The 10,538-nt window shown below is 56.0% G+C and overlaps 2 protein-coding genes across 2 annotated transcripts; both read right to left on the reverse strand.

Annotated features, from left to right (window-relative positions):
* Positions 1–4,492: 4,492 nt before the first annotated feature.
* On the reverse strand, positions 4,493–5,065 carry NCLIV_013260 (conserved hypothetical protein; the record flags this gene model as incomplete). Its single annotated transcript, XM_003881517.1, has 1 exon — positions 4,493–5,065. The coding sequence occupies one exon, from the start codon at positions 5,063–5,065 to the stop codon at positions 4,493–4,495; it is 573 nt and encodes a 190-aa protein (XP_003881566.1).
* Positions 5,066–6,865: 1,800 nt separating this feature from the next.
* Positions 6,866–7,861, reverse strand: NCLIV_013270 (conserved hypothetical protein; the record flags this gene model as incomplete). The annotated part of the gene is made up of 1 exon (XM_003881518.1): positions 6,866–7,861. The coding sequence occupies one exon, from the start codon at positions 7,859–7,861 to the stop codon at positions 6,866–6,868; it is 996 nt and encodes a 331-aa protein (XP_003881567.1).
* Between the last annotated feature and the right edge of the window lie 2,677 nt (positions 7,862–10,538).

Consider the following 10,538-nt stretch of genomic DNA (forward strand, 5'->3'; position numbering starts at 1 on the left):
AAGAGGACAAAGAATCCGAACGGGACAGGGCGTCTCTTCCCGGCGCGTCGCTCTCCGTGCTCAACGACTCCCGGGGGGGTTCAATGGGACGACTGTCGTTGCTTGTTCGCCGTGACGTGTGGCAGTTGCCGCCGACGTCTGTGTCGCGTTTGTCTCTGCTATGGAGGGTTTCTCTTCCTGGAATTCTCTTTCCGATGGGTGGTGGTGATGTCTGAACTGGAAGCGGAACTTGTGGTGATGGTGGCTGTCGACCGTTCCCGCGCTCCGAGGTTACCTGTCGGCCGGTAACGCGCGGTTGTGCTGCCTGGTCGTGTGCGGCAAGCGTGACAGAGAAAAGGCGCTCCGCTTTTTGTCGAGGGGTGGCAATTCGCCCACCTGAAGAGTCGCTTCGCACCTCCACGCTTTGGATTGCAAAGCACGGGCCTTGCCCAGAACCTACCTCTCCCGTTGACGCCGTGGCAGCCGTCGAGCACCTGGTTCTTTCCCCAGATCGGGATTCGCCGCGTCCTCCGGCATGGTCCGTTTCTCTTGTGGCCCAAACGGTCGGCGACAAAAGAGCGTTTCTGCAGCTTTCTCTGGCACCAGCATCTGGGAGCGGGGACGTCTGGTGGGAGTGAACATCTGTGCGACGAACTTCAGACACATGCCCCACCGTTCTGCTCGTTGTGTCTTCTCGGAGACAGCGCGGAGACAGTTTTCTGGAGCAACGTGCTGTCGCTGCCGCAGTCGCGACCGCGACTTCTGCCGCGGCTGCAGCCGAGGCCTTTGCTTTGTCAGCCGCCGCCTTGGCAGATGCAGTGCAAATCATCGATCTGACCTGGCTGGGGAAGCCTTCTTCCGGCCCTCGCCGGGGGTGAAGTGCACGAGAGCCTTGAGGACCGTTTTCGTCAGACCTGTGAGAAGCGGCATTCGCACTCGGTAGAAAAGGGGCGTTCCCGCTCCGCGTTCGGGAAGCGGAAGGAATCGAATCCAGGCGCTTCGACCGTGCTGGAGGCGCGTCAAGAGGAGACACGGAGACGATCTCTCGGGCCTGGCGAGGTGCCGATGCCGTTCCGGCGATGCCAGCGGTGTGAAAAGAGGGACATACCGGCCTAGCGTGGCCGTGGGCGATATCCGGAAGTCGGCAGGTGCGGGGGGATGCCTGCACAGGCCGAGGAGACGCTGAAGAGTATGGAGACTGAGCGAAGAGTCGGGGTCGGGGGGTTTGGGGCGGAGGAAGGTGAACGAACGGGGAGTTGGAAGATCCAGACGCGCAGGCTGCAACCGGTCGCCTCGCCTCCTCGGAGATCGCCTTTCTGCGGCCAATCTCCAAGAGCGTTCGCGCCGGGTTTCTGCATCGTTGCCAAGCGCCATCTCGGCTCGAGAGCACTGCTGCTTGACCGCCTCCCGGCAAAGGTGGGTAGGGAAACCTCTGCGGACTTCCCCAGTTGCCCCGCAAACTTTCGCGCCGCACGACAGCCACAAAGCTCTGTTGGTGGCCGTCAGGGGACTCGTCCACAGAACTGTGAACCGCCGTCCGCGCCGGTAACGGATGAAGTTCTCGTGGGGAGTGAGAGGTCGACACCCACCGAGAGGCGCTCGACGGCGCGGAGGCGCTTGCCCGCGACCCCACCGTGGCCCGAGGTGTCGGAGCACTGCGGCAATCCGTGTTTGTCTGTTGAGAGGCCAAGGGAGTCCCATGTGCCTGGTCGACTGTTTCGTTCCCCTCACGGACGGAGGGGCAGTGTGCAGAAGGTTGGGAACACCGCGGAGGATCCCACGCAGAATGCGGCAGGCTCTCGGGAGCGGCGCAGTTTCCTGGCCCAAATAACTCTGATAACTCTTCACCGTCATCGGTGAAGAGATCCCCAATTGACACTGGAGCTGGCAGACGCACCTCATGAACGGATGGGCTGGTCAGAGGGTTTGCCGTGTTGCGCGGAATTGACGCGACTGAGATGGGAGGGGGTGCGTTTTGCGCGGTGAGCAATCTCCCGGTGTTTCCCAGCGGCACGTGTGTCAGCGCAGACGGCGGAAGAGAAAGAAAGCGCGAGGAACTCCGCCGTTCGTGTCCGAGCAGCGGCGTCCGGCTTCCTGTTGCCGGAGAGGCATCACGGCTGATTGCCCGCAGCTCTCCGGCTGAGGCAGCTGAGGGAAGCGGGAAGGCTTTGCCGGGAAGACGAAACACCTGTGTGAACCCAGGTGTCGTGGTTTCCCTTCGAAAGCAACAGGGAGAACGGCCTCGAGCCATCGAGAACAGAGAGGCATACGCAATTGAGGCACTTGTGAGCTTCCTCGTGCATGGATACGTTGGGGAGCGAAGGGCTTACAACGTTGTGAGAAACGGCCAACGCCTTATATAGGCAGACTCGAATGTAGGTACCAGGTTGGGGGGTTTAGGGGGGGGGGGTACAGGGTTCTATGCCTACGATTGCAAGACAACTTGTGTCGAGAGGAAAGAACGTTTGCATTTGGCAAACACGTACGGAGGAACTGGGTGTGTTTCAACCAACATTTCCTCTACCGACTGTGTGTGCGTTGAACACGGACACGAACATCAGTGCGCGCTACCAAGACGTGCGACGGCTATTCTCTTGATAATACCGCGGAGTTCTCTCCCACGAACACGGCGCCGCGCCCGCAGGAAAAAGCACTTTGTTTCGAGATTCAACTGGTATCGCTGGTCCACCCGCGTCTCGTGCAGCGATAACGGGGGCTGGCGCTCTGCCCTCTCTGGCGTGACTACGGGAGCGCGAAAGGCGTTCTGCGACCAGGAAAAGGTTATACTAGACTGGCAAACAGCAAGAACCTGAGGAAGCGGTCGCCCTCCGTTTTCGCAAGTTTTCTTCGGCTCTCCAATTTAACCAGGATAGGTCTTCTCTAGATTCCGAGTGTCATAGTGCATTTTCGTGAGAGAGGCAAGAAAAAGCGAGAGGCAATAGGTTTCAGGAATGAATCCATCTGACATGACAGGTGAGGACGCACCAGACAAATCAAGCGGCGTGCGGGCAACCCCCAGCATGACAGGAGCTTGCGCTGTTATCTTCTTCCCCAACACTTTGTTTCGAAGGGGCTACGAACGTCTCGTTCTATGTTCCCCTTATCAGGCAAATTTCCGAGGACCTGCCAGGGTGATTGGGGCCAGGCACAGAAAAGAGAAGAGGATTTGCGTGGCGCTCAGGATAGTAAGCGATGCCTGTGCTGTAACTCCTAGCCGCGGAACCAGTAGCGCTATCTCTCCTATTTTCGGGGTCCGCCAACATGGTGTGCGAACTTGGACGTCAAGGAGGTTCCCCTCAAATACCTTTTCGACTGCAACGTGTAACTGGAAAATCGGTTAGTCAGGTAACTCCGCATCCTCTGTAAACAACTCCGTCGTCTCCTGGTTTTCAGGGGAACCTGCCCCGTTTTTGCTCAAGAGATCTGCCGTATCCAGCCCTCAGAAAACGTCTCCCGGCAGGAAGTGACAACGCGACGCTCTGTCGACTGAAGAGGCCCCACAAAAGCTGCCGTGAAAAGACGACCTCCCTCCTCCCGAAATCTGCTGCAATTGCGTCGGTCGGCGTTTCCTGATACGGGGTTTGGATCTCTCTTTCGAAGGGAAGTCTAAAAGTTTTAGAGACGGACCAGCCGCTAAAGGCCGCGTAAAAATGGACGTTGTACGCTACCGTGTACGCGTGTCTATTGAGAGGGTGCGACAGACACGGAGGCGCCCTGGTTTTCCTCCCCGAAGACTCTAAATGGAGGTGTACGAACAGGATCCGAAAACGTGATCCTACATTTCTTCTTGGTTTGTAAATGACAGACGCATCCGCAGTGAATCGCCGTACGGAGCATCTGTGAGCGCACGGGAGAAACTCGCGATCCTCTCTCTCGATGAAAAGACAACAACTTACACGAACCTGTTCGCGCCGACTGCGGCGAAATGTTCGACAAAGAAGGTCACATGCATTCCAACAAGGCATGGAGTTTGCACGGTGAACACCTCTTGCGCACATCGTCTCTGCAAATTTATTCCCGTTTTTACGCCTCTTCATCGTATTCGCACGCTTCTCCTCGCATCGCGAGACTATCGGACAACCGCTAAATTGCAGTAGCGGGCACTACAGAAAATGGCAACTGCTGGAAGAAAGCACAACCGAAACTGTCACCGTAAAATATTCGGTACAAATCTACATCCTAATATGAGGAAACGCATGAGAAGGCTTCCACACATACAACGTACATGTCCATTCTTAGGCGGTAATCCTGTCCCAGATACTATCAGTCCCGGGACAACCGTACCGACCATAATAGCACCTGACGTTTTCTCTCGCTGGCTGAAGACGCCCCCCATCACCTGAGTACCCCTGCGTAGTTCCCAGTACTACCGCAGCATCAAAGCATGAACCTAAGAGCGGTGGGAAGTGTGAACGGGTTTATCCACGTCTGTTTTCCTTTGTGTGTGTACCAAGGCCCCAGGAGAATCGACAACGCTCGAGCCCGCTTCCGCGGCTCGCAACTCTCAGAACCCCTAGTGCATTGCTATTGCAGAAACCACTGCAAGGAAGAGAGCAAGGAGAGACGGCAACTCACATCCGGGTAACGCCCCACCCGATGGTATACGCGTGCGCACAACCTCCTCTTCTGACTTCTCAATGTCAAGGATTAGGCGGCTTTCTGCGGCATGTCCTGTGCTACGGCTGAGAGCCGCTTGCCACGAGTAGCTGATCGTGATTTCGTCAGTTTCCGGAGGAATGTGGAGCACGCCGAGGCTTTCCATACTGTCGCTCCCGCTCCAAAACTCGAAATCTGCCGGCGCCTTAGGGAACAAGGTTTGATAGCTTGCTCTTGTTGTTTCCGTGCAGTTCGGGTCCTCCCCGGGGCATGCGTACTTGGAGACATCTGCGGGGTTGGATGAGATCGCGCCGGGACACTGCATCGTCACAGTATCACCAGGGTGGACTGTGGCCCGAATTCGGCCGAAACTTATCTTGCAAGCCGAAAAAACGAAATAGTGATCTTCTGCTAGGGCAGTCCTCCAACACGAAGGCGCCAAACAGAGCAACACAGCCCCGAAGAAACAAGCGAGACGGGCGCTTGCCATTGTTCCGTACTGACCAATGTTGCACGTCGAATGTCTGTCGTGCGGTACGCCAGCGTCGCGCGAAACAGATAGAGGCGCTTTCGATGGGAAAATCCTCAAGAACGCGCTGCTGTGTTCACCGGCCCTAACGGACGGAAACAGGCAACCAACCGCCAACGCAAATGCACCTTGACTGGACAGAAGACAGGTCGTCGGCCTCTCTCCCGGTTCGATCCAAACTCGAGTTCGGTGCGGGTAATCACTACTCGGATATGTTCTAAAAACTGAACATGCCAGGCTTGCGTGCTCGTTTACACACATTCGCGTCGCAAACGAAAAAAATGCTGTCTCAAAACGCCCAGGCGAGAGCGCCTGTGTCACGCAGGTCCTCCGCGGCAAGCACACACGACGAAGCGGAGGGAGGCGCCGCAGGAAAGCTTCGCAAAAGTGGCTAGGCGAGCGCCATGCCAGCGCCCCGCCGTCCAATGGGCGGGCCAGCAGCTGTCCAAAGGCGAGATACTCGCGTGCGCGCAACGCAAATCCCGTACTTTTTCCCTTAGAAGACCGACGGCGTAGTGCACTTGCAGCCCCTTTCAGCAAAGTACAGGAAACGCGTGCGCAGCAAAAGGGGAGTGGAAAGGGAGGGGGGCTAAATGGAGCAAAGGAGCGGGACGGGGGCCCTAACAATTTCGTTTATCGTGTCTCACCATCCGGAAGCCGGCATCGACGCAGGTGAGCAGCACGCCGTTCAGGAAACATACTGTTCATTAACATCCATAACGTCTGTTTGTTGGTGGGGAGGGGTTCGAAGTGTCCCTTCTGCCCGAAAAATAAGGATCTACACGCCTGTCCCTGGCGTGGTCCCCCCCCCCCCCCACCCCGGCCCCCGATTCATCCCCCCTTGACGGCTGGGACGGAGACACAGCCGGAAGCTGTGCCAGCGTCGATCCGCAGTGCCAGGTTACGCCCTGGCAACACCCGATTGTGTATCGCCTGACTGGAACCGCCTTTAGACAAGTCACAAGAAGAAGGAACATACGCCTGCTTTATTCTGCGGCGTTCCTCAGCCCGCTTCAAACGGGTTTCACAGGTGCCAGGCAGCACACCCTTCTTACCTTGGCGACGGCGGCCACTTCGAAGGTTCGTGCTAAAGGCCCGTCGATATGGCTACTACTCGACACAGCTAAAAAGTCATTGTCCGCTCGTTCCCTTGGTCCGGAACCCGGCAGTAGACCTCTTTTGCGCTCACTCAGCAAGCAAGCAGTGTTTCCCAGCTGAACCAGGGCCATGAACTGCGAAAAATGCTGGCCAGCACCTCAAGTGGCTGCATACAGACTACAGTTGTCCTCCTGGAAAAGAAACAGGGTGTGACGTACTGATGTGCCTTTCCTTCGGTTGGTCTCTCTGGCAGGCATCCTCTCAACTGTAAGATTTCTGCGCGGCTTACTTTGCAGCCGCGCGGCCCCGTCGGCATGGTCATGTCTCGTGCATCGAACGAGAAGCACTGAGTTTCGAGAGCACCACCGTTCCCGCGTAGACCCCTCTCCCCTCCACGTGGGCGAAAGAAAGAACTGCAGAGAGGCGACCCTGATATACTTGACAATGAGGTGGCGAAATTACGAGTTTCCGGGCCCAACAAGCTGGCTGCCACGTATTGGCTCCAACTGCTGGCAGGCTCCTGATTTAAAAAAACAGTAACTGAACAGGCCGAACTGTCTTTTCTACCTAACCCCCTCGCTTCGCTGCCTCGGTGTATCTGCTTTGGCACCCCAACTGGCTCTGGAGGGCACAGGCATCCACGAAATTTCCTGCCACACGATATCAAGACACATACACTTCTTCAGACGAATCCTCCACCAAGGCATCCAGGACCGCATCTAAGAAGCACAGGCTGTCGGAAAAGTCGCTTGACGAAGGAGATGCGGCAAAGGAGCCTTCTGTGTCAAGACCCTCGGTTTCATCGATTTGACTGAAGGTACGGGCCAGTAGCATGTCAACCAGAGCGCGTTCCTCCCGTCGGACGGCGTGCCCCAGGCCAGCCGGTGCGATGCTACGCCCCTCCGGCCTTCTCGGATCCATCTGGTAGGAATTTGTCGAGACCGACGCTGGCGTGGCACGAGTTGGCGCCGCCATGGCTGTTGTAGAAACGGAAGAAGACGCAAGCGAAGCCGTGCATCGCACAGAAGAGGTTGTACTAGTAGGGAGAGATGCGCCGCTGAGGGTGTAATCAACTCTTTCGCAGGCAGGCGTCAGAACCCTTCCATGCCGTCTTTGTTTGCAAACGCCTCGCGAGCGCTTGGCGCAGCTTAGACCTGACTCCTGACGTCGACGCACGCCGTAGGTATGGCAGATATAGTCCCGGAGGTCCCCCGTTTCAAGCACTACTTCATGCAGTTCCTTGAAAAACTGCCATGCTGTCAGCATGGTAACTTCGTAATTCCTTGTTCCATCTTGCTTACTCCTCCGTCTGGCACCAGTACCGCTGCCGTCACTCGCATGAAGGGTACTAAGATTGCTGTATCTACCCGTCACAGAAGGGAACGAGGCAGTCGACAACCTGCCTGGTTCCCGATCGTGAACGATACTCCACCTCTCCATGGACTCGTGTGCCTCTTCCTTGAGCACTTTCCTCACTGCTTGCCCAGGATCGAGAGCAGTGACCGTCTTCCTTGCACGGGGACTGCTATGAACACAAGGGGGATCCGTTCGAAGAGAGACTTGCACTGCGACAGCCGGCTCCACGGATTCCGAAGGCAGTCTCGCAAGTGATTCTAGAGCTGGTTCCGCAGCCCTTCGCGGTTGCTGCTGCACGGGCATCGTCCGTGAGAAACTCGCTTGGGTTCGGGGGGCTAGCGAAACCGCGTCTGCTGCCGCCTGACTCCCGGTGCCCTCGAGGACGGCCATCGGTTTTGCGTCGGAATGTGTGTGACTCTCAGAAGCTCCAGGCAGATGTATGTGCGGAAGCACGCCAACATCTCTCGTGCGGGTGCCCCCGGCATGGACTGGTGCTCTCTGCGGCTCTGTTGCGCAAAATGATGCGTTCTGTCCAACTGGGACATCTCCACAGACAGCTGCATGACAATGGCGGTTCGATTCTTCAGTCCGGGAAGGATGGCCAAAATCCCGGGATATGAGACGCACTGCAGGCTCTCTGTCTTCTCGGAGACACCTTCCAGCAGTGCCTGACACCTTCTGGGACCCTAGGGGCCTGTCCAGGAAAGGAGATTCCCTTGGTGTCCTCAAGGCCATTTTCCCGTATAAGCCTGTCGTCTGTGGATAGTGCCGGGCGAAGGCCTGCCGCGGCAGTGCACCGCAATCCACTTGGTTGACCAAATGCATGCTCGACTGGACTGGGCAAGAATCCATATCAGAGAATTGAATCTCGAACTCAAGGGTCGATCCTGTTTCTCGTCCCCATGCATCAAGGACGCTTCGTGCTAGTTTCTGCATCCCCTGCATATGATTAAGGCAGGCTGAAACTCGGGCCTGAGCCACATGTATGTTTTCGAAGAATCCCATGCTGTGGAATAGGTCGGCGCCAAGGAGATGAAATTTGACCGAGGGAGCAGGATACCTCTACTAATTTGCACGTGCTTCGAATCGTTTCGCTCCCCTTGCTCCTTTCTAGTAGTCTGGAGCTCTATTCGGGGCTACCGAGTGTTTGGGGGACGGTTTGGCGACTGGTAACAGTTTAGTAGCCAGATCTGTTTCTTCACACGTTTAAAAACACTCTCTTATCGCTTTGACGGAATATCTGTACTCCGTTCGGCGAAGAGTGTTGAAATGCACTCTGCCTAATCACGCATTCTACGCAGGATTGTTGTCGGCAGCGAGAGGCGATACACAAAAGACACAACAGGCGGTGCCCCACCGGTGTTTTGCCGGCATAGATAACCCGTCTCCCATGATGAAGGAGGTCAACGATCCATTTTATTTGCTTCCCCCAGCATCAGCAACTCATGTCTGCGGCTCTGTCTAGTGAGAAGAATAACCTTGCGCAAACAGTATCCTCTACCGGCATCAAGAGCCCCGCCTGGTTCCTTTTTCGTTTTGAGTCGCTGCGGAACACTGAGACGTCTCTGGATGAAATCAATTGTTCTCAGAAGGCTGCGTGGATCAGAAGAAAGCGGAGCTAAAAGAGCCGAGGACAGAAGAAATCCGACAGATCCCCTTTCCTTCAGCCGCGACCATACCTGTTTCACCACCCAGGGGCACTGGTTTTTGTCCCTCGGAAGGAAGCAAGTGTTGTAGAAAGGCAATGGGTAGATGTAGTGGGATTTGGAACCGCTTGTGAAACTGTCAAAGCGACTATACGGAAGAAACCGGTAACGAACTGCAGTGGGCGTGATTCAGTCTCTGCAGGAACTCAGCGGCTCTAGAAGACTGCTCAGATCAGCGCTTCAGAAACCTACAGACGGAAGGCAACCCGGAGACACACACAAACAGTGCGGTCGTGACTACTAACTCGACTGACACAAAACCCAACAAACCTAGTCGCACACTGTAAATGAACCCGCAGTCTGCCGGCTCTTTTTTTTACGCACCTTTTTTCTTCTTCAATCCCACCGCTTCAAATGCCTGTTCTTCCTTTGAGCACCATCTTGGTTTTCTGTTTTCCGCCTGAGGACCTCTTTTGGGGGGTTCGCCGTCGCTGTCACACGAGGAAACGTAGTTATTTTTTAACGCGTAACAGTGCGCTGGTCACGAGGACAGGAGGCTAAACACCAGGGAACTCAACGCCTATCTCTCTTAACCCCCCTTTCACGTCCCTGCCACCAGGCTGCAGAAGGACTGGCCAGAAAGAAGGCACTTTTCCTCCGCGCGGTGCCGGAAAAGAAAAAGAAAATGGTTGTCAAATTCAGCGGAACAGAAATGATACCTTCCTCTCCCGCGGCTTCTTCCGACATGCAGCAGTCGCGCATCTACGATCTCGTCCCACCCCGTAGCCCCGCCGCGCCGCGTGAAGGCCGCGTTGAGGCGTTTGACTCAAAATGAAATCGAAGGAAACGTCGTTGCTGTAGTGAGGTTCTTTTTCCTTTCCTCTGCGTTCTTGCCCAGTCCTCATCGCAGCTGTGGGTTACGGGGGAATGATGGGGACAAGGGACTGTTCCTCTGATACCGATTTAACTTTTTTCGCAGGATCTGACCTCGGAAAACACATGCGTGCATGCACCGGCACAGCTTTTCTCAACTCGAATCGACGTGGCGAAACAGGAAAAAGACAGTGTTTCTAACCCGCGAAAACGAGCCCTTTCCCTATTCGCACGCTCCGTTTGTCTTACATTCATTTCTTTTTTTCCCAGTTTCTTGATGAGAGGAGCGCACCTCCCTCAGCTCCTCTCGTAGGCGTCGTACCGCTTGTCAGCCAGCCGGCGTGTGGGACTCGGAGCTCCACAATGCAGAACCGACGCGCGCTTACCTTTTTCCCTTTCTCACCTTTCGATGCCTTCCGTCGGTTCCCCACTCTCTCACCCCCTGTCTTCCCGTTTCGCCC

This window comes from Neospora caninum, chromosome V, assembly GCF_000208865.1.
Source record: "Neospora caninum Liverpool complete genome, chromosome V".
Lineage (NCBI taxonomy): Eukaryota > Apicomplexa > Conoidasida > Eucoccidiorida > Sarcocystidae > Neospora > Neospora caninum.